This window comes from Nycticebus coucang, chromosome 3 (genome assembly GCF_027406575.1).
Source record: "Nycticebus coucang isolate mNycCou1 chromosome 3, mNycCou1.pri, whole genome shotgun sequence".
NCBI classification, from domain to species: Eukaryota; Metazoa; Chordata; class Mammalia; order Primates; family Lorisidae; genus Nycticebus; species Nycticebus coucang.
In genome coordinates this window covers 104,349,613-104,373,567 of record NC_069782.1, presented here as the reverse complement: position 1 = coordinate 104,373,567, position 23,955 = coordinate 104,349,613, and the positions used below count along the sequence as shown (strand labels likewise).

Here is a 23,955-nt window from a genome sequence, read left to right as displayed (position 1 = left end):
TCGAACCCAGCCCATGCCAGCTAAAAACAACAATGACAACTGCAACAAAATATACCCAGGCATTGTGGTGGGCGCCTGTAGTCCCAGATACTTGGGAAGCTGAGGCAAGAAAATAGCTTAAGCCCAAGAGGTTGAGGTTGCTGTGAGCTGCGAAGCCATGGCCCTTTACCAAAGGTGACATAGTGAGATTCTGTCTCAGGGGGAAAAAAACAAATCATTGCTGACTTGGAATGTGGCATGTCTTCACCTTTTAATAAAATGTGAATGAGGTCACATTTTACACAATTTACACAACACATAACAGCCATACATTAAGGGTAATCTTATCCCAAAGAACACTGAACTCTTCCCCTTGGAGAAAGTTTCTTTCAGAACAGAGAGTAACTAAAATACACTCTATGCAGGAAGATAATTCAAAAGAAATAAATTGATATGAGTATAAATATTTATAATCTGATCAAAATTCCTAATTGAACCAGAATTACCCACTAATAATTAAAGAAAAGTTACACCGGAAATAAATAAATAAATAAAAGAAAAGTTACACCGGGAATAGAACTAGTCTGAGTTTCCTGAAACTCACTCTAGAAATTCAGGTAAATTATCAAAGATTAGCATATTTAGTTGACTGTTGAAGATGTCTGTTCCTTCCTTTAACATCTTTAAAATAAACCATTTTAGGTAGTTTTACATTTCCCCACTTTGACAATTTAAGAAATTGAGTTTTTATTTCATTAGAATGAAAGAATTCTAACTTTTTGAGTATGTGTATTTGTTTTTTAAATTTATCTTTATACCATACTGGCATGATTAAAACTGGTAAGTCACAGTTTTACCACAACTGCCAATATATTCCATTGTACGTCATTCTTTTGCCACCTCATGTACAGATACTACAAATTTCTCATATATGTATATGTAGTATTTCATTATGCAATAGGAATTTACAAATTCCCAATTTTAGGACTGTTTCTTATAGACATCCTTAAAGAAGCCAAAAATATATTAAGGAACTGAAAGGCTAATTTTGCTTCCCTATCATTTGATATAAGTATAAATTAATAGCCAGAAAACTTGTTTATAACTCCTATCAGGGTTCCTTTTCACTAGCTGGATTGTAATCCATTTATCAGTTTAAATAGGATTTATTCACTTTCTAAGGTTAGTAAGGCGCTGTGCTAAGACTCCAAATAACCATTACAACGATGACTCAGACTTGATTCCTGTCCTCAAAGAACTTACAATCTAGTAGGGGAAGACAGACGTGTAAACACATAGATATAATAAAAAGCAGAATGTCCTAGTTGTTAAAACAGTTCTACACAGTAACAAAAGATGGTTAATTCTGGTTGGGGTGATCTGGAAGTCTGGGCCAGCAGAAAAGTAGTAGAAAACTCTGCCCCTTAGAAAATGCAGCAGTGTTACAAGCCCACCTGGGTTAGGGTCGAAGCCCCACTCCCCACAGAAGGTTGTCCTAAAGGAGATGGAGCCAGGGCCCTAACCCAGTTAGGTAGGTGATTCGTTGATTTCAATTATAAATGCCAACACTTTTTTTCCATAATGCAGATAAATGTGCTTTTACAAGTATTTTACTTTATTAAAAAGTAAATAAAATTTAACAATATACTAAGTAACTTACATAAAAATGTAAGTTACCCCAGTCTACATCATTAGAATAGCCTCAAGTGGTACCCTGATCATACAGGACCAAGCCACCCCCCCCCCAAAAAAAAAGAAAAAAAATAGGCACCATTTTAACATGTTATAGGGATGTTATACATAGTATGTGGTGCTGCTCCAATAAATGTTTTGCTATTGGAAAGAAAGAAGAAATAATTCCAGACAAATAACCTGGGTATCATACTATCCATATTTTTTTGAAGAGATAAATACTTTCCAATTTTAAAATTAGACCTTAGAATATGTTAATAAGACAATAGGACTTTTTTTCTTGTCCTTCATGATTTCAAAAACCAGCAGGTATAAAAACCAGCCAGTATCCACTAATTTCAAGGTATAAGAAGAAGACAAGATAACATAAGCAATATATAATATTTAACAGGTACCACACGAGGAGTCAAACAACCAGAAAGAAGGTAATAAATACAAACATGTTTAAATACAAAGAAAAACATAAAGCAAGCATCATATGCACAGTATTAGAAACATTAAATTTGTAGAAAATTAAAGACAAAGTATTAGTTTCTACTGTTTCATTCTATTGCCACCTCATGCACACATCTCTCAAATTTCTGAAATTTGTAGACATAGTATTTAATTCTGCCATAGGAAATTAAAATTTTTCAATTTCATAGCTGGTGCTTATAGACATCCTTAAAGAAGACTCAAATATTTTAAAGAACAAAAAGGGAAACAAAATCTCAGTCATATACTACATATGAATAAATATTTGCAAGATGCTTATGAAACAAACTGATTTTCGTAAGTATTACAAGCATTTCCATTTCATTTGTTTGTTCTATTTAACTTTTACATTTTTCTGAAACAAAGAAAGAAAACAGAATGGAAGGAAAGAAGGCAGGCAGGCACACTCACACACACATATCCTGACTATCTGAATTAATAAAGACATCCTATTAGATAGACTTCTCTAAAAATAAAACTTAAAATTCAAAAGATTAGCTATCAAACAGTAAGCTGAGAAAACTATGAAGAAAATATGAAAGGGTTGTAATATCTATAACGAAAGTGCATAATATGGAGTTCTTCAGTTCTTTCCCCCTTCCAGAAGCTCTGGTGCTTTTTACTGATTCTATATTCCTTTCTAACTTCTAATAAAAGTCCTATCTTACCAATGAAAAAAATAAAATAAATAAGATACATAATATAAAAAACCACAAAACCCTAAAAGTACTGAAAAATGGTAATTAATAAAAAGTATAACTTGATGAAAAAACATTCATCCTACTGAAGGAATGCAAATAAAATATTATTTTAAAATATCCAATTAACAGAGAAAGAAATAATATTCAGTGCTAATCTCCTAAGATGTAGAACTCCTTCCTATTTTTGTATTTGTTTGGGTTTTAAAACAAGATGGCCTAAAAATAGTTAATGCTTTGCAAGGGTGTGCTGAGATGAAAACACTCATCCACTGACTGGGGATAATGGCAGTCAGTACAACTTTTAAATGATTTATGAAAAACATCAGAACATTTTGATTTTTGCGTGTTAAGTCCATACTCTTTGACCATTAATTTTACCATTATGAATATAAATCTTAGAAACAGAGATGAAGATAAAATTTACACGCAATTATATTTATCACAGTTATTTATAATTTCATCCCCCTAAATCAAACAACTAGATGCCAAACATTAGAGAAATGGGGTCATTATAAGATTACATATTATGCAGGCACAAAAAATTATCTCAGATTATTTACTGGAATAGAGAAATATATAGAACAGAATGTTAAGTAATGCAGTCTTGCCTAAAACTATGTTTAAAAGAAGGCAGAGATTTTGCAATCTGTTACTTTGCCAAATTGATTTATTATTTCCAACAAGTTTTAGAAAGAATCTTTAGAGGACGGCACCTGTGGCTCAGTCGGTAAGGCGCCGGCCCCATATACCGAGGGTGGCGGGTTCAAACCCAGCCCCGGCCAAATTGCAACCAAAAAATAGCCGGGCGTTGTGGCGGGCGCCTGTAGTCCCAGCTACTCGGGAGGCTGAGGCAAGAGAATCGCTTAAGCCCAGGAGTTGGAGGTTGCTGTGAGCTGTGTGAGGCCAAGGCACTCTACCGAGGGCCATAAGGTGAGACTCTGTCTCCACAAAAAAAAAAAAAAAAAAAAAGAATCTTTAGAGATTCTACATATAAGATCTTTGGTTTTTGTTTGTTTTTGAGACAGAGTCTCAAATGTAACAAATGCAGATAAATGTTTTGGCCTGGGTAGAGTGACATGGCATCATAGCTCACAGCAACCTCCTAGGTTCAGGAGATCCTTTTGGCTCAGCCTACCAAGTAGCTGGGACTATAGGCACCTACCACAATGCTTGGCTAGTTTTTCTATTTTTAGTAGAGATGGGGATCTCATACTCAGGCTGGTCTCAAATTCCTGCACTGAAGCAATACAGCTGCCTCGGCATGAGCCACCACACATGGCCTACATGTAAGATCTTATCATCTTTGCTTGCTTTGGCAGCACATATACTAAAATTGTAAAGATCTTTTCATCTGTGAATAGAGATAATTTTACTTCTACCTGTACAATTTAGATGCTTTTCATGTCCTTTTTGGGTCAGATTTTTTTTTTTTAACAAAACTTACAATACTATGTTAAATAGAAGTGGCAAAAGTGAAGATCCCTATCTTTGTTCTTCATCTTAGCAGAAAAGCTTTCCATCTTTCACCACTGAGTAGGATATCACTAAGTAAACGGATATGCAATCAACACATAAAAATCAGTTTTGTTTCTATATGCTAATAATGAATACGAAATTAACCAAAAAATTTCATTTACAATAGCATCAAAAAGAATATATTACTTAGGAATTAACCAAGGGGGTGAAAGATTTATATACTGAAATTATAAAACATAGTTGAATGAAGTTCACAGAAACATAAACAAACCCTCATAAATATACTCAAATGATTTTCTATAATGGTCAAAATCATTTAATGGGGACAAAATCTTTTCAACAAATGGTGTTGGGAAAAGTGAAAAACTGTAAAAAACTGAAATTGAGCCTTTACCTTACATAATATAAAAAAATTAACTCAATGACAACAAAGGCATAGGCAACAAAAGAAAACATACGTAAATTGGACTTCATCAAAATTAAAAACTTTTGGCTGGGTGTGATGGCTTCCATCTGTAATCCCAGCACTTTGGTGGCCAAAGTGGGAGGCTTGCCAGGAGTTTAAAACCAGTCTGGGCTGGCCAGTTAATAGCAAGATCCCATCTCTACAAAAACGAACAAAAACTATATATATATATATATATATACACACACACACACACACACACACACACACACACACACACACACTCTTACAAAAATTTTAGGAATTAAAGGACCTTATCAACAAAGTAAAAAAGTAACTTGTAAAGTGAGAAAAAATATTTGCTAATCACATACCTAATAAAGAATATCCAGAGGGCGGCGCCTGTGGCTCAGTGGGTAGGGCACCGGCCTCATATACTGAGCGTGCTGGGTTCAAATGCGGCCCCAGCCAAACTGCAGCAAAAAATAGCCAGGCGTAGTGGCAGGCGCCTATAGTCCCAGCTACTTGGGAGGCTGAGGCAAGAGAATAGCCTAAGCCCAGGAGTTGAATGTTGCTGTGAGCCGTGACGCCACAACACTCTACCAAAGGTGATAAAGTGAGACTCTGTCTCTACAAAAAAAAAAAAAGAATATACAGAGTAACCCACGTCAAACATGGGTAAAGTAGATGACCACATATTTCTCAAAAGAAGATAAACATGGCCAGGTGCATTAGCCCAGACCTGTAATACTAGCACTCCGGGAAGCTGAGGTGGGAGGATTGCTTGAGCTCAGGAATTTAAGATCAGCCTAAGCAACAGTAAGACCTCATATCAATGAAAAATAAACAAATTAGGTAAGTGTGGTGACATGCACTTGTAGTCTCAACTACTTAGGAGGAGGAAGCAGGAGGACTGCTTGACCCCAAGAGTTTTAGGTTACTACAAGCTAGGCTGACACCACGGAACTCTAGTCTGGCAGATACAGTGAGACTCTGTATCTAAAAAAAAAAAAAAAAAGAAAAGAAAAAAATGGCCAATATCACATAATAAGATGCTCAACAACACGCCAATCATTAGAGAAATGCAAATCAATACCACAAAGAGATACCATTTCTCACCTAACATGATGGCTAATATCAAAAAAACAAAGTAAATGTTGACAAGTGGGAAAACTGGAACCCTTGCACTCCGCTAATTACAGTGTATAATGCTACAGCCACTTTGGAAAACAGTCATGAGAGTGCCTCAAAAAATTAAAACGATTATATGATCCAATAATTTCCCTTCTGGGTAGATCCATGTGCACAGCAGCATTATTCATATTGGCAAAATGGCTGTACTACCCTAAGTGATTTACAGATTCAGTGCACTCTCCATTAAAATACCATTGCCGGGCAGTGCCTGTGGCTCAAGGAGTAGGGTGCCAGCCCCACATACCAGGGGTGGCGAGTTCAAGCCCGGCCCTAGCCGAAACTGCAAAACAACAACAACAAAATACCAGTCATTTTTTTTTTTTGAGATCTAGAAAAAAATTGTTCTATCCTTCTTATGGAACCAAAGACCCTGAATTGCCAATGCAACCTTCTGTAACAGGAACAAAGTGAGAAGCATCACTTTCCCAGAATTCAAGCTATACTACCCAAACAGCACAGTAGTAGCACAAAAACAGAGAACTAGACCTATGGATCAGAACAGAGAACCCACAGATGAAATCATGCTCACATTCCTAACTTCAATAAATGGTGCTGGGAAAACCGGATAGCCACATGTAAAAGACTGAAATAGGATATGCACTTCTGACCACTCAGAAAAATTAATTCTTGATGGATAAAAGACTTAAACCTAAAGCAGGAAACTAAGAAACTAGTCCAGAAGAAAATGTATGTTTGTTTGTTTATTTTTGAGATAGAGCCTCAAGCTGTCACCCTGGGTAGAGTGCCGCCGCTGTGGCATCACAGCTCACAGCAACCTCCAACTCCTGGGTTTAAGCAATTCTCTTGCCTCAGCCTCCCAAGTAGCTGGGACTATAGGTGCCTACCACAACACTAAGGTATTTGGTTTTTTTTTTTTTTTTGTAGAGACAGAGTCTCACTGTACCGCCCTCGGGTACAGTGCCGTGGCGTCCCACGGCTCACAGCAACCTCTAACTCTTGGGCTTACGCGATTCTCTTGCCTCAGCCTCCCAAGCAGCTGGGACTACAGGCGCCCGCCACAACGCCCGGCTATTTTTTTGTTGCAGTTTGGCCGGGGCTGGGCCTGAACCCGCCACCCTCGGCAAATGGGGCCGGTGCCCTACTCACTGAGCCACAGGTGCCGCCCTGGTGCTTTTTTTTTTTTTTTTGAGACAGAGCCTCAAGCTGTTGCCCTGGGTAGAATGCCGTGCATCACAGCTCACAGCAAACTCCAACTCCTGGGCTTAAGCGATTCTCTTCCCTCAACCTCCCAAGTAGCTAGGACTACAGGTGCCCGCCACAATGCCAGCCATTCTTTGGTTGTAGTTGTCATTGTTATTTGGCAGGCCCGGGCTGGATTTGAACCCACCAGCTCTGGTGTATGTGGCTGGCGCCTTAGCCACTTCAGTTACAGGCAAGCAAAGAAGAAAACGTTTAGAAAAATCCTGGCAAAGAATTCGTGAAAAAGACCCCAAAAGCAATCACAGTAACACCAAAAAAATAAATAAATAAAATAAATGGGACTGATCAAATTAAAAAGGTTTTGCACAGCCAAGGACATAATCAAAAGAGCAAATAAACAACATATAGGTGAGGAAAAATATTTGTATGCTATACCTTAGATTGAGGGCTGATAACCAGAATCTATAAAAAACTCACACAAATTAAAAAAAAAAAAAGATCAAAGAACCCCATTATTGAGCAGAAGAAATCAACAGAAACTTGTCTAATGAAGAAAGACTAACGACCAACAAACACATGAAAAAATACGTAACATCTCTAATCATCAGGGAAATGAAAATCAAAACTTCATTAAGCTATCAGCTAACCCAAGTGAGAACAGCTCACATTATAAAGTCCCAAAGCAACAGGTGCTGGTGTGGATGCTAAGAGAAAGGAACTTTCAGACACTGTTAGTGGGACTACAAACTAGTATAACTTCTTTTTTTTTTTTTTTTTTTTTTTTCCCCCTGGCTGGGGCTGGATTTGAACCCACCACCTCTGGTATATGGGGCCGGCACCCTATTCCTTTGAGCCACAGGCGCTGCCCCAAACTAGTATAACTTCTATGGGAAGTTGTATGGTGATACCTTAAAGAACTTAAAGGACAATTATCATTTGATCCAGCAATCCCACTGCTGAGTATATACTCAAAGAAAAAAGTGCATTTTATAAAAAGGACATCTACACTCAAATGTTTATACCAGCACAAATCAAATCACAAACTGCCACAACCCAACTCCCCACCAACACATGAATGGATTAATAAAATTTGGTATATGCATACCATGAAGAAATACTCAGGCATAAAAAAAAGTAGCAAACTCAATCTAGTATCTTTTTTTTTTTTTTTTGTAGAGAGAGAGTCTCACTGCACCGCCCTCGGGTAGAGTGCTGTGGCATCACACGGCTCACAGCAACCTCTAACTCTTGGACCTATGCGATTCTCTTGCCTCAGCCTCCCGAGCAGTGCCCGCCACAACGCCCGGCTATTTTTTTGTTGCAGTTTGGCCGGGGCTGGGTTCGAACCCGCCACCCTCGGCATATGGGGCCGGTGCCCTACTCACTGAGCCACAGGCGCCGCCCAATCTAGTATCTTTTTTAACAACCTGGATGGAACTGGAAACCATTCTTTTAAGCAAAACATCACAGGAATGAAGAACCAAATGTATGTACTCAATAACAAATTAGAACTAATCAATGAACACTTAAGTGTGTATATGAAAGTAAATCTCAATAAAAATCAAGCTGGGTGGGCGGCGCCTGTGGCTCAGTGAGTAGGGCGCCGGCCCCATATGCCGAGGGTGGCGGGTTCAAACCCAGCCCCGGCCAAACTGCAACAGAAAAATAGCCGGGCGTTGTGGCGGGCGCCTGTAGTCCCAGCTGCTCGGGAGGCTGAGGCAGGAGAATCGCGTAAGCCCAGGAGCTGGAGGTTGCTGTGAGCCGTGTGACGCCACGGCACTCTACCGAGGGCGGTACAGTGAGACTCTGTCTCTACAAAAAAAAAAAAAATCAAGCTGGGGGAGGGGAGATGAGGGCATGGGTAAATTCACACCTATTGTGTACAGTGCACACTATTCTCGGTGAAGGACACACAACTTTGATACAATCTGTACAAAAACAAAGTATGTAAATAAAATATTTCAAATTTTTTTAAAAAGATGGAATAACACAAATGTCTATCACAGATAAATGGATGATGAGCAAAAAGTGCTACATAAACACAATGAAATATTATTCAGCTATAAAAAGGAAATGCTGATACACTATATAATATAGATGAACTTTGAAGACAATATGCTAAGTGAAATGAGCCAGTTACAGAGGGCAACTAAATATAGTATATGAGGTATCTGAGACACAGAAAATGGTGGTTGCCAGGAAGCTGCTGGGTTACTAATACAATTTAATACCCTTGTTTCTTTCATAAAACTCTTCATACAGGACTTTTTTTTTTTTTGAGACAGAGTCTCAATTTGTCACCCTCAGTACAGTGCTGTGGCGTCACAGCTCACAGCAACCTCAAACTGTTGGGCTCAAGCAATGGTCTTGCCTCAGCCTCCCTAATAGCTGGGACTACAGGCGCCCACCACAACACCCAGCTATTTTTATAGATTGAGGTCTCACTCTGGCTTAGGCTGGTCTCAAACTCATGAGCTCAGACAATCCACCCACCTCAGTCTCCCAGAGTGCTAGGATGACAAGCATGAGCCACCGCACCCGGCCTTCATATAGAATTTGTTGAAATCTATTTTCTTCAACAGAACATTTCTGGTGTGAAGTAATGTTATTCATTACCTGAATATATAATTATACATTGAACATATGCTACCATCCACAATAATTTACTGTTTAACAAAACAAGAAAAATCACTTGCTATTAAATGTTTTATAGAAAGTATGCTTTATCTTCCATGTAACAAAGTTTCATACAACAAAGTAGTTCCATATTGTCTACAGTCAACTATCTCTTAGCAGCCTTTAATACAATTTGTGTTTTTACCTAATTTGATAAAATTATTTGTGGACGAAATATGCTAAAATAATATGAACAAAGAGACACAAGTTACTTAAAAAAACAAAAGCCATGTTTTGAAATTTCTGCTGGGTACTTGAGAGACTATCAAAAATATAAATCTATTGATTATACATATTCAATTCTTGTTTTTAAATAAACAACTGAAAGTGCTTTATGAAATAAAAACAGATCTTACCAATGCAGGCCACTGAATCTGTTTGCTCTTTGATCCCTGAGTCTGGCTAGGGTCATTCCTTTTGGCCCAGATTAAGTGGTATTCCACCAAGAAAGCTGAAAAATCTTCATAGACTTTAACCCACTCTCGTTTATCCCATTCAAGATCATCAAATTCCACATACACCTATGAAAATGAAAAAAGAAATTGTATAAACAGAACAGTGATATTTCTTTTTAGTAATACAGAATTATACATATTCGTGGGTTGCATGTGACATTTTAATACTTGCATAAAAGGTACAATGATCAAATCAGAGTTATTATGATATCCATCACCTTTAAAATTTATCACTTGTATCACTTGTATTGGAAACAATACGAACCTACTACTTCAAACCTTCTTTTAGCTATCTTGAAATACAGAATAAATTATTGTTAACTATAATCACCATACCATGCTAGTGAACACTAAAACTTATTTCTTGTATCTAACTGTAGGATACGGAGAAAAGGGAACCCCAGTAAACTGTTGGTCGGAATATAAATTAGTACAGCCACTATGGAAAACACTATGGAAGGTTTTCAAAAAAGAATAGATGTACCATGTGATCCACCAATCCCACTGCTAGGTACATATCCAAAAAAAGGAAATCAGTATACTGCAGAGATATCTATATGTTGATGTTTACTGTAGCTCCATATACAATTGCCAAGATCTATATCCATCCTGTATCTATTATCAGATGAAAAGATAAAGAAAATGCAGTATATATGCACAATGGGACACTATTCTGTCATAAAAAGGAATGAAATCTTGTCATCTGCAGCAACATGGATAGAAATGAAGGCCATTATGTTATTAATAAATAAGCCAGGCAGAGAAAAAACAAGTATAGCACCTTCTCACTCACATGTGGAAACTAAAAAAGTGACTCTCATGGAAGTACAAGTGTAACGATGGTTATCAAACACTAGGAAGTGGAGAATAAGATAAAGAGAGGTTAATGGGCACAGCAGTAGTTCAAAATGTATGCCATAAACTTGAATTTGAAAAGACATTATTAACAAACACATTATTTAACTTAACATTTCTCTTCAAAGCCTTATTTAACTAACTTCTCTTAACCAGACCATAACCCTTATTTATTTCTGTGACAAGGAGATAAACCATAAATTGTTTAAGAAAAGCAATTTACAGAGTGTTGATCCGGTACAATTGGTGCCTATCTCTAAATATGTGCTACAAAATTTGATTCTAGAAGCAGAGGCTGGAAAATGTTTTTTAAAAAAGTAAACAGTTGACCAGGCACGGTGGCTCACGCCTTTAATCCTAGCACTCTGGGAGGCTGAGGTGGGTGGACTGCCTGAGCTCACAGGTTTGAGATCAACCTGAGCCAGAGTGAGACCTCATCGCTAAAAAAAGCCCGGAGTTATGGTGGTAAGTGCCTGTAGTCCCAGCTACTTGGGAGGTTGAGGCAAGACAATTGCTTGAGCCCAAGAGTTTAAGGTTGCTGTGAGCTATGACGCCATAGCACTCTACTGAGGGCGACAAACTGAGACTCAGTCTCCAAAAAAAAAAAAAATATATATATATATATATGTACGCATGTATACATACACACACACAAAAAAAACAAAATATACCATCACGTAAAGTCTTCAAAGAAGCAACCATATGACGATCTAAAAGTTTGTTTTAATGGTCAACATCTCTAAAGAGATATATTTATTTATTTATTTATTTTTTTAGAGACAAAGTCTTACTTTGTCATCCTTGGTAGAGTGCTATGGCCATCACTGCTCACAGCAATCTCCAGCAATTCTCTTGCCTCAGCCTCTTGAGTAGCTGGGACTACAGGCACCCACCACAATGCCCAGCTATGTTTTTGTTGCACTTTTGGCCGGGGCTGGGTTCGAACCTGCCACCCTCAGTATATGGGCCCAGCGTCCAACTCAGTGAGCCATAGGTGCCACCCAAGAGATATATTTAATAACTGGCCTAAATTGTTAATTAGGTAATTAGGTATGAATTTTATAAGCATTACTTAAATTACTATTCCCTCAAATTAAAAATTTCCCCCTTTTAATAACAGAGGAGAAAAGACTATCTCCAATCTAACAATAACATCTACAGACAGATAGATGGACAGTTTCCTAGAAGCAAATGAATATAAAACTATTTGATTTTAAAATACTACTATAAGGTAGAATCCCAAACAACAGCAGCAACAACAAAAAGAAAACCTAGTAATAATCCATGTCTGTGGTTTTGCATCTGAGCAGGCAGTCTTCTCTTCTGGCCTTTAGAGGTGTTTTTGGTAGGGCTAGATCTTCACTATTTAGTCTAACCTATGATTTTGGAAGGGCCAGATGGTGACAACTGGAGGAAAGCAGAGTATGCTGTGAGTTCTCCAGCTGTCTAGGCTGCCTTTGCTCTGATGTAAAGCCAACTGCTGGCTTGGTTCCAACGTTCAGTGAAACCACTGAATGGGTTCTGCAATCAGTAGAAATTTCTTTCTGGCTAGATACTACGATGGCTTCTAGTCAAGTTGTTAATAAGAAGTTTTCCCTGACCAGGCAATTCTGTTATTGTCTGCAGTAGGACACAGGTGTGGCCTGGGTTCTCAAGCAGTCACTGTTTAGGGACAGGTGGAGATGACAAGTTATGAACCTTAGAAATGTGTGATGTAGGATTTTACCCCAGTGAGAATAGAGGTATAAGATGGACTTTTGGCTGAGTTAAGTAATTTACAAAGAACCAGGGAGCCATGACACTTCCAAATTAAGCCAATAAAGGTCCAATAACAGACCCAAAGAAATGAAGATTTATGAAAACTGACAGCCAATGATCTTCAAAAAATTTCAATGAACTATCAAATTATATGAATAGAAAATTTGATGTAAAAAACTACATAAAAAAATCAAAAAGTCAGGGCGGTGCCTTGTGGCTCAGTGGGTAGGGCGCCAGCCACGTATACCAAAGGTGGCGAGATCGAACCCGGGCCCAGACCAAACTGCAACAAATAAATAGCCAGGTGTTCTGGTGGGCACCTGTAGTCCCAGCTACTTGGGAGGCTGAGGCAAGAGAACCACCCAGGCCTAGGAGTTGGAGGTTGCTGTGAGGTATGATGCCACAGCACTTTACCGAGGGCAATAAAGTGAGACTCTGTCTCCTAAAAAAGAAAATGCAAAATGTCTGACGAAATAGAAATAATACAGAAAACCAAGAAAAAAGGATACAAAAACTGAACTAAAAAATTCAATAGATAACTTTTTTTTATTCAGACAGAGTCTTACTTTGTCATCCTCCATAGAGTGCTATGATATCATAGTTCACAGCAACCTCAAACTCTTGGGCTCAAGAGATTATTCTCTTGTCTCAGCTTCCTGAGAGCTGGGACTACAGGCGCCTGCCAGAAAACCTGGCTATATTTTTGTTGTTGTTTAGCAGGCCTGGGTTGGGTTCTAAAGCACCAGCCCTGGAGCATGTGGCCTACGCCCTAACCACTGAGGATGGGCACCTAGCCAATAGAAAACTTTAATAGCAGACTCAAATCAAGCAGAAGAATCAGTAAGGCAGAAGACATAACATTTGAAATTACCTAATTAGACGAAGAACAACAACAACAACAACAAATTCTAAAAGAATAAGAAGAATAAATTAAACCAATAGAAGAATGGGAATGCATCAAGGACCAAACCATCATAAAAACAGGAGTTACAGAAGGTAAAGAAAAAGAGCCAAAAAGCAAATTTAATGAAATACGGCTAAAAACTTCTGTAATAGAAGGATAGGTCACCTTAGCCGCTTGAGCCACAGGCATGGAGCCTTTAGTTCAGTTTTTATATACTTAGGCACATACACATAATAATCAATTTTCAAAAATTAAAGACAAAGATAAAATTCAGAGAACAACAAGCAGTAAGACATAACACATACAAAGGAGAGCTCATTACAGTGTATCTGTCAGGAGATTTCTAAGCAGAAATGCTCAAGGACAGGAGAGTGGGATGATCTCTTTAAAGTGCGAGATGACCAGAGGGTTTGGGGGGATCATACAAACCCAACCACCAAAAATACTTTATCCAGAACTACTGTCTTTCACAAATGAGAAAGAAATAAAAACTCCCCTAGAAAAATAAAACCTAAGTGGCCAGGTGCAATGGCTTGCACCTATAATCTTAGCATTCTGGGAGGTCATAGCAGAAGGGTCCCTTGAGCTCAAGAGTTTGAGATCAGTCTGAGCAAGAGTGAGCCCCCATCTCTACTAAAAATAGAAAAATTAGCTGAGCATTCTGACAAGAACCTATAGTTCCAGCTACTCAGGAAGCTGAAGGAGGAGGATCACTTGAACCCATTAGTTTGAGGTGGCTGTGAGCTAAGCTGTCTTCATGGCCCCCTAGCCTGGACAATGGAATGAAACTGTTTCAATTACAAACAAAAAAGCCTAAGGGACTCACTCTATCACCCCTAGACCTGCTGCACAAAAACTGCTAAAGAGAGTTATTTAAATTGAAACAAAAAGCCATTAACTAATAATATAAACATATGAAAATATAAAACTCAATACTAAAAGTAAAACAGAGCCATATTCTGAGTATTTCAGAACTGTAATGATGTATAAGGAAAATTCATCCCTAGTATGAGTTAAAAGACAAAATTATTAATAACCATAACTAAAACAAATTGTCAAGGGATACACATTTGACATAAATTTTGACCTCATAGAATCTTAGAAACATAGAATGTGGGAGGAAGGAGTCAAAGCATATACATATAAGTTTACAAAGTGAAACTGTTACCAACTTAAAACAAACTATTATAAGATGTTCCTTGTAAGCCTTAGAGCAGCATTTCTCAACCTGTGGGTCATGACCCCACAGAACTGTATTAAAGGGCCGTGGCATAAGGAAAGTTGAGAACCACTGCCTTAGAGTAACCATAAAGCAGAAATCTTTAGTAAAAGCACAAAACAAAAACAGAAAGGATTCAAAGCTTCACTACAGAAAACCATCAAGCCACAAGGGAAGGAGAAGAGAAGAAGAGCAGCAAGAAAAGAAGAAACAAAGTATTTACAAAACAACCAGAAAATTAAACTATAATAATTATCAATATTTACTATAGATATAAATGAATTAAATTCTCCAATTAAAAAGTACAAAAGTGATGGATTATATTTAAAAAAAAAAAAAAAACTACCCAACTATATATACTGACTACAAAAGGCTCAGCTCACTTTTATGGACACACACAGACTGAAAGTAAAGAAATGGAAACCAAAAGAAAGCACACATAACAATAGTTACCAGATAAAACAGACTTTAAGCCCAAAATTGTAAAAGAGGCAAATAATGACATTATATAATTATAAAGGAGTCAATTTATCAGGAATATAATTATAAACATATGTGCAACCAACTCTGGAGCACAAATAATAAAGAAAATATTAAAGGATCTGACAGATAATTTCACCACAATAATAGAAGGGGATTTCAATACCCAACTTTGAATAAACTATCCAGACAGGAAATCTATAAAGAAACACTAGAGTTAAAATACACATTAGACCAAATGGATGTAACACATACATACAGAACATTCTAACCAACAGCAACATCATACACCATCTTCTCAAACACACACATATTAGGGCACAAAATGAGCCTCAAAATTTTTAGTCAGACTGAAATAAAATCAAGTGTCTTTTCCAAACACAACAGTATAAAACTAGAAATTAATAACAGAAAGAATTACAAAAAATTCACAAATATTTGGAAATTAAATATATTGAGAAAAAAACATAAACAATATACTCACAAATACAATAAAAGCAATTCTAAGAATAAAGTTTACAGAAATAAAAACCTATATCAAAAGAGATGGACGAGCTAGGTGCAGTAGCTCATACTTATAATCCTAGCACTCTGGGAAGCCAAGGTGGGTGGATAGCTTGAGCTCACAAATTTGGCACCAGCCTGAGCAAAAGTAAGACCTCATCTGTACTAAAAATAGAAAAACTGAAGCAAGAGGATGGCTTGAGCTCAACAGCTGGAGGTTGCTGTGAGCTATGATGGCACAGCACTCTACCCAGGGCAACAGCTTGAGATTTTGTCTCAAAAAAAAAGAAAGAAAGAAAAAGAAAAGATTTACTGTATGATCCCCACACTCTTCACTTCTGTGGATTTAGAAATACGAAATCAGGCAGCGCCTGTGGCTCAGTGGGTAGAGCACCAGCCCTTTATACCCAGGGTGGCAGGTTCAAACCCAGCCCCGGCCAAACTGCAACAAAAACATAGTCAGATGTTGTGGCAGACACCTGTAGTCCCAGTTACCAGAGGCTGAGATAAGAGAATTGCCTAAGGCCAGGAGTTGGAGGTTGCTGTGAGCTGTGTGACAACACAGCACTCTACTGAGGGTGATAAAGTAAGACTCTGTCTCTTTAAAAAAAAAAAAAAATCCCATAAAGGTAGTACTTCAAGTCAGTGAAGTTCTTGAGATGATCAAGTTATTATATAGGTGATACCTTAGACAAGTATGTGGAAAGATAGTCAATATTCTGTATCATTATCTTACCAATGATGCACTGCAATACACAGAGATACTGTATCATTATCTTACCAATGATGCACTGCAATGCACAGAGATAACAGTTTTGGAGTCCAAACTGTAAGACCCTGAATGATAAAACTTATTTGAGCCTTAGTTCTCAAATTAGTCAAACAGGGATTATAATATAGTATTTTTGAGGGTTGTCTTAATGATTAAACATGATAAAGAAAAGATCTTAAGGAAACAGTAAGTATGAACACCATAAATGTTGGCTTTTCTTTCCTTTTTTCAAACGTTAAAGAATGATGTACTACATAAAGACTAGAGAGAAAATGTTTGGCAACAGATATGTCTCCTGATCAAGACCACATTGTGGCTGGGCATGATGGCTTGGGCATGTAATCTTAGCAGCATGGAGACTGAGACTGGTCAACTGCTTGAGCTAGGGAATTCAAAACTCAGAAGAGCAGGACCTCATATTTACTAAAACTAGAAAAAAATTAGCTGGGTGTGTGATGAGGGTCTATAGTTCCAGCAACTCAGGTGGCTGTGGGAGAAGGACTGCCTGAACGCATGAGTTTAAGGTTGGTGTGACCTAGGCTGATGCCACAGCACTCAAGTCCTGACAGAGTAGGACTCTGTCTCAAACAAACAGCAAACAAACATAAAGAAAGGTTACTGAGTAGCAGAGAACTAAAACATCTAAAACTCTGTAACTCAAGGGTGATTAACATGGTCATTAGGGAAGACTAAGAATCAGAAGGAATAATTCTTATAAATATGTATATACAATAGAAATTGGCCCTACAGAGAATAATTTTTTCAGAGACAGAGACTCATTTTATTGCCTAGGCTGGAGTGCAGTGGCATGATAACCATGCACTATAACCTTGAACTAGCCTCAACTGATTCTCTTGCCTCCGCCTTCCAAAGTGCTGAAATTACAAGCAGGAACCACTATGTCCCGCCAACATTAAATTTTAAAGAGACACAGAGGTGGTACATACAGGTGAAAGAAATACCAACAATGTTAACAACTGTTCTAAATCCACTTTTAAAGAAATACAATCCAAAAAGCATCCTTGCTATTTACTAGTTTGAAAAAATGAGGATCAGTGCAACATACTTTTTTCTTCCAAGGATAATTATATACTATTTCAAAAGGACCGCAAGAATAAATATTTGGATAGCAAGCCACATAATAATACTGCCATTATCTCATTTTTAAATTTAACAAGTTTATATGTGTATGCACATTCTCTCACTTTCAGCATTTGAATTCAACCCTATAAAGTAGATATGATTTGTTGATGAGAACTCTAAGACCAAGAAAGATTAAGTGATCTATCAGTTACCCAGTTAACACATGGCAGGATCAGAATTTAAACCTTAGTCTAATTTTCCTCTCTCTCTTTTTTTTATTTTTTGAGACACAGTCTCACTATGTTGTCCTCGGTAGAGTGCCGTAGCATCACAGCTTACAGCAACCTCAACTCTTGGGCTTACAAGATTCTCTTAGCCTCCCAAGTAGCTGGAACTACAGGGCCTGCCACAATGCCCAGCTATTTTTTTGTTGCAGCTGTCATTGTTTTAGCTGGTCCAGGCCAGATTCGAACCCATCAGCCTAGGTGTATGTGGCTGGTGCCCTACCCACCGAGTTATGGATGCCGCCCTGAGTCTACTTTTATAATACCACTACCTGACAATATGGATGGAACGAAAGCAAAGCAATAGTTTTTAATTGTGTACATGTGAATCACTCTAAGGAAAAAGAGATTATTCCCTATGAAAATATGAATCCTAACAGTCAAAAGTAATATCATCTCAATATTCAATTTCCCAAGGGCTGATATATATTAGGAACTTAGTAAGTATCATTAGACTAAATAAATAAAGGGGACCAGTATGGGTACATAGTTTCCTGGTGTCAGATTTTAAAAGGACATAAATAATGAGAGGAGGAAAACATAAATAAATGTGTTTAAAACTTAATCATAAATCTTACAAGAATATTGCCATAATAAACCTTTTTTATTTTCCCTTTAGAGACCAGATCTCAATTTATCCTGGCTACAATGCAATGGTGTGATTATAGCTCACATCAGTCTTGAACTCCTGTGTTCATGCAATTCTCTTTGCCTCAGCCTCCTGAACAGCTGGGACTACACATTTGCACACCACCATGACCAGCCTATGCCTTTATTTTTTGTAGAGACAAGGTCTCACTATGTTACCCAGGCAAGTCTGGAACTCCTGGCCTTAAGCAATGCTCCCATGTCTTTTATAAATAATACAAAGGAAAAACAAACAGGCTCATTTGCTGCATAAATGTGAGAAGATAAGCTAAGAAGAAACAAGAATGGTACATGGGAAAGATGATGTAATAATTAGTAGATGTAGAGAGAATAAAGAACTACTCACACCTGCTGATTTGCATCCATCTTCTCCACCAAGGAGAATTGAGTAGAAAACTGGAAAAGGTAGAAGAAACATAGTTAAAAAGTAAATGAAGTTGAAATAAGAAGACAGTAAGAGAATACCTAGTCACTTTTTAAATAAGTTTGTTCTACAGAGCCTAAAAAAAAAAAAAAATCACAGGCTCAGCTGAATTAGGCATGTATCGCCAATGTGTATAAAACATTGATAAGAAAAGGAAACAATTTCTAACAAGAACTGATTTTGAGAATGAAGAAAAATGTTTTCTATAAAATATGTACCACAGAAGCTTCCAAGTTTAATAGGTTCTTAACAATCCACCAATACCTATCCCTAAAAAAGTCCCAAAAGTACATTTGAAAGATGTCTTGAAGGTATTAAAAAAGAAAAAAGTCACATCAAGAGGTAATTTTATTTCACTACAAGTGATGCTAAACCTTTTCATTGTCCATAAATTTCTTCTTTTGATGTAAGCTTATGTAACTAATATAACACTAGATTTTTTAAAAGGACATACTGTGGGAAAGATCAGAGTAAAATGATAAAATATAACATAATGGCTCAGCACCTGTAGCGCAGTGATTAATGGCGCCAGCCACATGCACTGAGGCTGGCAGGTTCGAACCCGGGCCCAAGCCAGCTAAACAACAACAACTGCAGGGCACTGTGGTGGGTGCCTATAGCCCCAGCTACTTGGGAGGCTGAGGCAAGAGAATCGCTTAAGCCCAAGAGGTTGAGGTTGCTGTGAGCTGTGACACCACAGCACTCTACTGAGGGCGACATAGTAACTCTGTCTCAAAAAAAAAAAAAAACAAGTGAAACAACATAACTAGATACTCATAGCTGGATAGACAACCATAATTTACAACCTTCCCCAAGAACTAAAGAAAAACTGATAGATTCCAGAGGGCTACCCTTAAAAACTTCAGTCCAGACATTAAAGACAATACAAAAGTCAGATTGTGAAACGAATGTAAGACTCATATTTGAGAAGAATAATTAATATGTTGAGTGATGAGGATTCCAAGATTTCGACAGAATGGAAAAATGGACAGAATCAACTAATATTAAAATAAGAGTAAGTGCAGTGACAGCTGATGTAGTAAGATAAAGGATGCTGGCTGGGTGCAGTAGCTCACCCCTGTTAATGCTAGCACTCTGGGAGGCCGAGGTGGGTGGATAGCTTGAGCTCACAGATTCGAGACCAGCCTGAGCAAAAAGCAAGACCCCATTTATACTAAAAATAGAAAAACTGAGGCAAGAGGATCACTTGAGCCCAAGAGTTGGAGGTTGCTGTGAGCTATGACACAATGGCACTCTAACTCAGGGCAACAACTTTAGACTCTGTTTCAAAAAATAAATAAATAAAATAAAAATAAAAGATGCTTAATCTGAGACAGAAATTGGAGAAAGCTGATAAATATTCCAATTTACAACAGAAAAGCCCCCAAAGTTTAAAAATTGGTACAGTAGGCTAATAAGAAAACTGACTTTAGTTTGCTTACTGTAGCAGCTAGACTCACACATCTCCTCCTGACTGACTCCAGCCTACCAACTACTTTTTTCTCCTGATTTTGGCAGAAAGGGTTTATTCCCTAGACATGATTATCAGAGGGTATCTGGATCAAGAATCATGTTAAAGCAAGTTGAGGGCAGAAACAAGGATTAAGTCAAATTTGGCATAATGAAATATGTCTAAGACAAGCCCCTCTATCTCCAGTCTTTCCTCAAAGGGCATAACTTAGAAAGTCAGGCAAAATACTGGTACGTTTATCTGAGAAATCTGACCAGTTTAAGATAAAAGACCTAAAATATATTAAGTATTCCCTATAATATATTAAGTATTCCCCCAAGGAAATGACCTGATCTCCAAATACATAAAACTATAATCAACAAACTCTACCCACACACTCAAGAGTTCCCAATGTGCTTTTATAGTGTTACACTATTAAATATCAGTAGGCAGAAACTGTCAGGTATCTTGTGTGAGGAAACACTTAACATAAAAAAGACTAGAACATACAGGAAAAAGTGAAAGAAAACAAAGACTCTAAAGATGGAAGAAAATCAGGCGGCGCCGGTGGCTCAGTCGGTAAGGCGCCAGCCCCATATACGGAGGGTGACGGGTTCAAACCCGGCCCCGGCCGAACTGCAACCAAAAAATAGCCGGGCGTTGTGGTGGGCGCCTGTAGTCCCAGCTACTCGGGAGGCTGAGGCAAGAGAATCGCTTAAGCCCAGGAGTTGGAGGTTGCTGTGAGCTGTGTGAGGCCACAGCACTCTACTGAGGGCCATAAAGTGAGACTCCGTCTCCACAAAAAAAAAAAAAAAAAAAAAAAAAGATGGAAGGAAATCACACACAAAACTTGTAATATTCTTTTTTTTTTTTTTTTTTTTGAGACAGAGTTTCATGTTGTTGCCCTCGGTAGAGTACCGTGGCATCACAAGCTCACAGCAACCTCCAACCACCAGGCTTAGGTGATTCTCTGGCCTCAGCCTCACAAGTAACAACGCCCAGCTGTTTTTTGTTGCAGTTTGGCCAGGGCCAGGTTCAAACCCGCCACCCTCGTATATGGGGCCGGCACCCCACCCACTGAGCCACAGGCACCGCCCAAAAAATCGTAATATTGTTAAGGAGAAAAATATCATAACCAAAAAAGGGAGAACTAAAAACCAAAAACAAAAAAACTATAGGAAATTAAATTGTGATAGGAGAAATAAAAAAATGCACTAGGTTTATAAAATAAGTTGGGATGTTTCCAGAAATTAGAAAAAAATATAGGAGAGAAAAGGGAAAAAAGGATCAATATAGATAATATAGTTCAATATTCCAGCACTAAGTATCAGAATAGGAAAAAAGGACATCAATGAAGAAATCTTAAAAGAAAAAAAAGAAAAATTTTCAGGTCTAAAACTCATTAACTTCTAAGGTGAAAAACAACTCCTTAAGATCAAAGTACAATGGGTGAAAATCACAAAGTACATCTAGGAATGTCATTGTGAAATTTCCAAGCACAGACACAAGAAAAGATCCTACAAGTTTCTTTCACATAAAAGATCGAAGAAAGATCAAAACCCACAATGGCTTTTGAATTTTCAAAAGCAACACTAGAAGCTGTAAGACGCTTCCCAATACCTTCAATATTCTGAGGAAACATAATTCTCAATTTCTAATCTAGAATTCTGTATCCACTAGAATTGAGTTAAGTTTGACAGTAGAATAAAGATATTTTCAGAAAAAACATCAATAAATGTCTTACCAAGCAGCTTTTTTCAAAAAAAAATTGGGAGGATGTACTCCACCAATACGAGAGAATTCTAAATTCAAATTCAGAAAAACAACAAAAGACAGAGGCAAGGAAATCATCGGGATGATGGTAAAACTTCAGTAAAAGTCTGGAGAGCCAGCCAATTCAGATATAAAGGCCCTAAGAAAGATTTCGTAAGACAGACAAATTGACAGGATACCTAATATACACATCCGAACATACTGTAAGTGATACAGGGTTCCCGGGTTCCCCTGCAGGCCTTGAAAGGGACCCCGATTTTCTGGACCTGGGTGAGCTCAGAAATCAGTCTCATCATAGACCCTTCGTTAAGCACAAACAAGCCCTTTCCAGAAGCCCTTTGGGCTCCAACAAGGTCATGGGGAAAAAAAAAAAATGGCCTGGGCCAGAGTTGTTCACACCTGTAAGCCTAGCTCTCTGGGAGGCCAAGGCAGGTGGACTGCTTGAGCTCAGGAGTTTGAGACCAGCCCAAGCAAGAGTGAAATCCCCTCTGTACCCAAAACAGAAAAACTAACTGAGCATCATGGCAAGTGACTATCATCCTAGCTACTTGGGAGGCTGAAGCAGGAGGACTACTGAGGTTGCTATGAGGTATGAGGAAGCAACAGCAATCCAACCAGGGTGACACAGTGACACTCTGTCTCAAAAAGAAAAAAGCAGCCTGATTGGTTCTGGGAGGTTCCTGCTGGAGTAGTAAACATACAACCTACTTTCTCCCGTGTGGCAAGAACTATAAAGACCTGCACTCCTTTGCTAATTTTAGTATGATCTTCAGCCCCCAAACCTCTGGCCAATAATGATATGCTTCCCCAAACTACTGCCTGCAGGATAGGAAAAGCAATATTTAAACTCCTAGACATAAGAGGGGTATGTGTCCCACTTGGGTTTCCCTACTCCAGTGGCTAGAGGTTATGTTCCCCTTTTACTTAGCAATCTTTCTGGCGAAAAACTCTATCCTGTCGCTTACTTGCATAGTCCAAGGGTTCATTCTTCAAATCTCTGAGATCAAGGACTTGGCAGAGAGAAATTCCAGTAACACAGTTTGGGGGCTGGTCCAGGTTTAGAAATTCTGCAGTAAGCAATGGGACCACTGTTTCCTGTTTTTTTCTATAGTCATAGTTATACAGCAGTGGTTCTCAACCTGTGGGTCACGACCCACAGGAACTGTATTAAAGGCTTGTGACATTAGGAAGGTTGAGAACCACTGTCATGGAGACTGAAACACTGGGCACCTGTCAGCCATTAAGTACACATAATATGGTTACGGACTTTTAAGTCACAAGTGACAGCCTTCTGGAGGGTGGTCCTTTGAATCCCTCTTGGCTCTAGCAAGTAGTGTGATCTTCACAAGGGATGCAACATCCCCCACAGCAGAGCAAAGGAGTACAAGGGAATGTTCACAGGTTCTTTAACACATTCTGTTTCCATGCCTGTAGTCCCAGTGCTGTGTGAGGCCAAGGCGAATGAATGGATTGCCTGAGCTCAGAGGTTCAAGACCAGTATGAACAGCAGTGAGCCAGAGTAAGACCCTGTCTCTAGTAACATCAAAAACAGCCAGACGTTGTGGTGGGCGTCTGTAATCCCAGCTA

The 23,955-nt window shown here is 38.3% G+C and overlaps 1 protein-coding gene across 5 annotated transcripts in view; it reads right to left on the bottom strand.

Moving 5' to 3' along the window:
• Window positions 1-23,955, bottom strand: part of JMJD1C (jumonji domain containing 1C) — a 369,857-nt gene that overhangs the window by 221,347 nt on the left and 124,555 nt on the right. For all 5 annotated transcript variants that reach the window (XM_053582218.1, XM_053582213.1, XM_053582215.1 and 2 more), the window contains exon 2: window positions 10,116-10,280. Coding sequence is in view for 3 of the 5 variants with exons in the window: in XM_053582213.1 (XP_053438188.1) it covers window positions 10,116-10,280 (165 nt within the window). In the remaining 2 variants the exon portion in view is untranslated. The remainder of the gene's footprint in view (window positions 1-10,115; window positions 10,281-23,955) is intronic.